Raw genomic sequence first — 4,787 nt, 5'->3', positions numbered from 1 at the left:
TCCCCCCCCACCCCAGCGGTGCCACTGACTGAAGTGTCTTTGGGCCATTCTTATGCACAGTAGAATTGTAAATAGGCTGATTCAACAATGTCATGCTCATAATTGTGCCTAAACTACAACTGGGAACTGCTGTTTTTTCTTTCCTAATCCTTACTATCGTCTTTTTCCTCTACCTCTTTTATATGTTTGTCACACTCTTGTGACCCGCTATTTCCGGGGTGCCTTGATAGTTGCAGCAGACTTTGTGCTGTTGACGGTAGAGAGGTGAGCAGAGTAAACCTGATTTCCAGTAAAGACCTCTCTGTTGACATCCACCCCTTGGCGCTCATATGACCTTATGCAGTTGCGAGCGCCGTAAAGCCTCTTCTCTAAAACTAAAACTTACTCAAAACATAAGGTTGACTTGGATACGGTAACACTTTCACTTTCAGGAAAAAAAGAGTTTTCTCAAGACTGGAAAAACTGACCTAGGTCGTTATGGTTATAACCACAAATTTTTGTTCTTTGTTTTTATTAACTCAACCCCATATACAGCGTTGGTGATTTTTTAAATATTTTAAAAATGAAAATTTAAAAAATCGATTTTAAAAATTTAAATCAGATTTTTTTATTTTTTAAAAATATCGACATGTTTAGGGATTTTTAGTGGCTAAAAGTATGTTCTTTTAGTGCCAAATGTATTGTCTTTATTTAACTAGATCTAATGATTAATTTAAGCAACTGCAGTAGAAAGCCTTAATCTGCTATATCGGTGGCTACAGACAAAAAATTAAGAAAATGTCAGTCTAAAAGGAAGGGGGAAGGGGGGGGGGGGATAATTATGCACAGATAAACTTGCATTTTATTACAGTGTGTGTGTGTGTGTGTGTGTGTGTGTGTGCACGCTTGTGTTTGTCTGCAAAGAAAAAGAAAATGCTAATTTCAATTATGAAAATAAAGTAAATTGAATACAGTATTGTTTTTTTTTCGAAACCTTCAGCCCCAAACAACTCAATGCGTAATTTCAACATGATCTAAATTGTTGATTATTGTAATACTCTTAATATTGTATGAAAGTGATTTACTTTCAAAATTCCTTCAGTTGCCATTTTGTTCCTTGCAATAATATCTCAGTTATTATTTTTGTTACATTGTTTGTGATTTATTTGTTAATGTTTTTATTCTCCTCAGTCACAATTGATTTGATCTGACATTCAATAAATTATTAAGTTTACAGTTAATAAATCTAGAAATTTCCAAAGTGATTTAAATCACTGATTTTTATTTTAAAAATCAAGTTGATTTAAATTTTAAAAATCAACTGATTTAAATTGACCTGATATAAATCAACCCCAACTCTGATTTCAATTATGAAAAAAAAGTAAATTGAGTAGGCTACTGTATTATTTTACAGTGACAGGGGGGAAAGCAGACTTTTAAGCATGATTATATTAGTCTACTAAACCTTATATCTGTTTTATAAAACCAAGGGAAGGAATTCTGAATGTTTTGATATGTAAAAACTGAATAAAAATAAATTTTAATAAAAATGATTTAAATGACAGAATTTTATTTTAAAAAATCAAGTTGATTTAAATTTAAAAAATCAACTGATTTACATCAACTTGATTTAAATCAACCCAGCTCTGCCCTTATAAGGCCCAGGGTTAGTCTGAGCATGCTAATTCTGAACATTTTGTTGCAACTACTGAAACAAAAGCGACAGATGATAGAATAGGGCAGGGTAAAAAAAAAAGGCCTTGTTCTATTTCTTCTATCTTTGTCCTCGCCGTCTGACCCAACTACTGAATCCTCACCAGTAGCCGATTCTTCGTTCATTGGTGGGTTCTCGTGGTCTGTGGTCTAGAGGTACAGTGTTCGCCTCTCTTTCAATAGGTCTGGGGTTGAAAACCTGACTACGACGGAAAATGTTAGTTTCTACAATTCTCTCCTTTCACCTCCTTTCCTGCTCTCTAAATATATGGCTACCGTTGAATTACGAAGTTCTATCTGACATTTTTGGCCGGTTTGAGTTAATAAGACCATGCCATGAGGTCAGAAACCAATTGCTCTATGTGCTCTATCAAAATCTTGAGATTATTCGGAGTGATTATCAAGATATTCCAAGAATTGCACTCGAAAAAGCTTGTCATATTGTGAAACAAAAAATTTTTCCCACTTAAAAGTTCTCAAAACTAGGCACTGAGCAGATACAACTTTGCCCTTCTTCTAGGGTAGCGATATGTCTGATGATTGTTTCTGTTCTGAGCTCAGGCGGCGCTGGTGTTGCTGTGGTGACTGTCTTTGCGGCTGCCGCTGGGGACACATGGGAATTGAGTTTGATGAGGCCTGAATATGATTGGGCGTTTTATGTGTACGCCGTAGGTTCGGGCATCACCATCCTGGCATCCTTCGTCCTGTGCTTTGCTTCCCCTGACAACCAGTTGACATCGATGGTAAGTAAAAGCGGGTGGTTAGCGGGTGCTCTGGTGTGGTTTGCTCCTTCTTTCCTATCAAACATCTTTTGTTCGGATCTCTCCCTCTTTTTGGTGGCTCTCGTGGCCGAGAGGTTAAGGTGTTGGCCTCTCATTCAAAGGTCCTGGGTTCGAATCTGGGTAGCGACCGAAAATTTTCTTCTCTAAAATTGTCTCCTTTCACCTCCTTTCCTGCTCTCTAGCAATGTTCTGTTGTCTGCTTTCATTTCCACTTTCTGCCCCCACCCCCTCACCTCCTTTGCCCCCTCCTGTGGGCTTCTGACTCTTTCTGCAGCCTTTCTACTGATACTCCTTGGCTCCTCCTTAATGCTGCCTTTCTGCCACACCCCTGATCTTCTGGTAGGAAAGATCTACACCTAGCCTTCTCAGACAAGGGCGAAAAATCTCGGAGTGCCAGTGTGCAAGTTGTGCACGTTAAAGATCCCCTGATAGTCTAAAATCGATAAGAGTAGGCTTCGGCCGCCACCCGGGCAAAATTCAAAATTTCCTACCAACTGAAAATATTAGGTGTGTCCCGCGCGTTCATATGACCTGATGCAGTTGCGAGCGCCGTAAAACACTTTACAAAAACAAATCCCTCTTTTTTTGTGTTTGGTTTCTTTAATCTTCAGCACTTATATGACCTTCTTGTGTTGCAAGTGCTGTAAAACTCTTGCCAAAACTAAGGTTAGTAAAAATTAGATTGCGGCCCATTTAACACTATACACCCGAGTTTATGCCTCAAGAAAAGGTTTTATCGTAGCTTGAACTGACAAGCTGAAAGCATTGTTCATGTTATGGGTGCTTTTTTTGACGTTGACTCTTCCTTTTTCTTTGTCATTTAGATAACATGCATCTAGCACTATGGTTAGGCACTTCAATGTCACAATCAAAAGGTGCGAGTTTGATTTGCGTGTGGGAAGAGTTTTTACCAAGTTATTACCTCAGAATTGCAAAGTTCTATCTGACAATTTTAGCTGTTTTGAGTTACTGAGACCATGAGGTCAGACACCAAATGTTCTACCTGCTCTATCAAAATTATAAGATCAATTGGAGTCATTAACAAGATGTTCAAAGAACTGCATTTGAAAAAGCTTGACATGATGTGAAACTTTAACATTTTGGCGTCACATTTCTCAAAACTAGGTACTGAGCAGATAGAACTTTGTCATTCTGAGGTAGCGAAGTATCTCTGTCTTTCTGCTGGGAGAAGGTATCCCCCTCAGCCTAAGCTGGCCTTGATAGGCATGGTCGAAGCAACCTGACCAGCACCTGTGGTGCAAGGATTAGGTTCTTTGCTGTGGCATGTGGGAGACCCGAATTCGATTCCCCAGTTGGGAGAACAATTTTATCGAGTATCTGGGTCTTTCTGACGGAATGTTGTGTCCTTCTCAGCCTGAGTTGGACCTGATGGGTAGGGTTGGAAGCCCGCCTCGTAAACTATCTAAATTGGGCGGATGGGGATGTAAAACACCTGCATTTAATTTGAATACATTTTTTAAATTCAGATCATGAGAACAACACAGAATCCGTACGAGCGTATGAATGACGGCAGCGTAGTCGTCTCACAGACAAACAACAGTCACATGATGTCGCCGGTCGCCTACGCCGGAACTGGTTATTGAAGGTGGTCACTGCTGGTGGTGCTGTGCTTTTCTCCGCCGTTGTGGTTGTAACATTTGTGTCACGACGCGGTGGAATCAGGCGCTCGTCAATTTTTGGGCATGGGGAGCTATTGGTGTCGTCTTAAAGCTTTTTCATTTGTCTTGCTTTTGATGAAAAATTCCCATCTATTTTGAGTAAAAGTCGGAAAGTGAAAATTTACATATTTTGGTGCCTTTTTCAGTAAAATCCACACAGAAATGTGTTATCAAATGGACATAAAAGATGTTGAGCCAAAAAACAAAAAATTCAATAAAAATTGCCAAATTGAGGGAAAAATTCAGTTTCATCATTTTGACGAGTGCCTGATTTCAACACGCTGCCTCACATGTTAAAGGCGGGAAATTGTTGGTGGCGTGGTCTATTCGTCATCGTGCTGCCATTATACTATCCCCGCAGTTTTATGCACCTCACATAATTTAGCAAAATTTGGTGATTTTTTTTGCATAATTTCGGATTATTTTCCTTTATCATTCTTTGTTGAAATAAACAGAATCGCATAATTTCACATTTTTGGGCTCAGTTTGCATAATTTCAGAATTTTTCTTGCATAAAACGACGGGGACAGATTAAAGCCTGGCTCTATTTTTTTTTCCCTTTTGAAACAATTGAGAAAACCCGATATGCTGTTGTATAATACACTTTTTAACTCTTTCACTACCAATGGGGTTT

The 4,787-nt window shown here is 38.9% G+C and overlaps 1 protein-coding gene across 1 annotated transcript in view; it reads left to right on the top strand.

Annotated features, from left to right (window-relative positions):
* The window catches only part of LOC101853328, a 15,437-nt gene extending 11,074 nt beyond the window's left edge, over positions 1 to 4,363 (top strand). The window contains exons 5-6 of the mRNA XM_013084201.2: positions 2,254 to 2,435; positions 3,962 to 4,363. Coding sequence (XP_012939655.1) covers positions 2,254 to 2,435; positions 3,962 to 4,078 — 299 coding nt within the window. The 3' untranslated portion in view covers positions 4,079 to 4,363. The remainder of the gene's footprint in view (positions 1 to 2,253; positions 2,436 to 3,961) is intronic.
* Positions 4,364 to 4,787: the final 424 nt, after the last annotated feature.

Source organism: Aplysia californica, unplaced genomic scaffold (genome assembly GCF_000002075.1).
Source record: "Aplysia californica isolate F4 #8 unplaced genomic scaffold, AplCal3.0 scaffold00278, whole genome shotgun sequence".
Lineage (NCBI taxonomy): Eukaryota > Metazoa > Mollusca > Gastropoda > Aplysiida > Aplysiidae > Aplysia > Aplysia californica.
The sequence above is the reverse complement of the archived record's forward strand: the minus strand, read 5'-3'. Positions and strand labels throughout refer to the sequence as shown.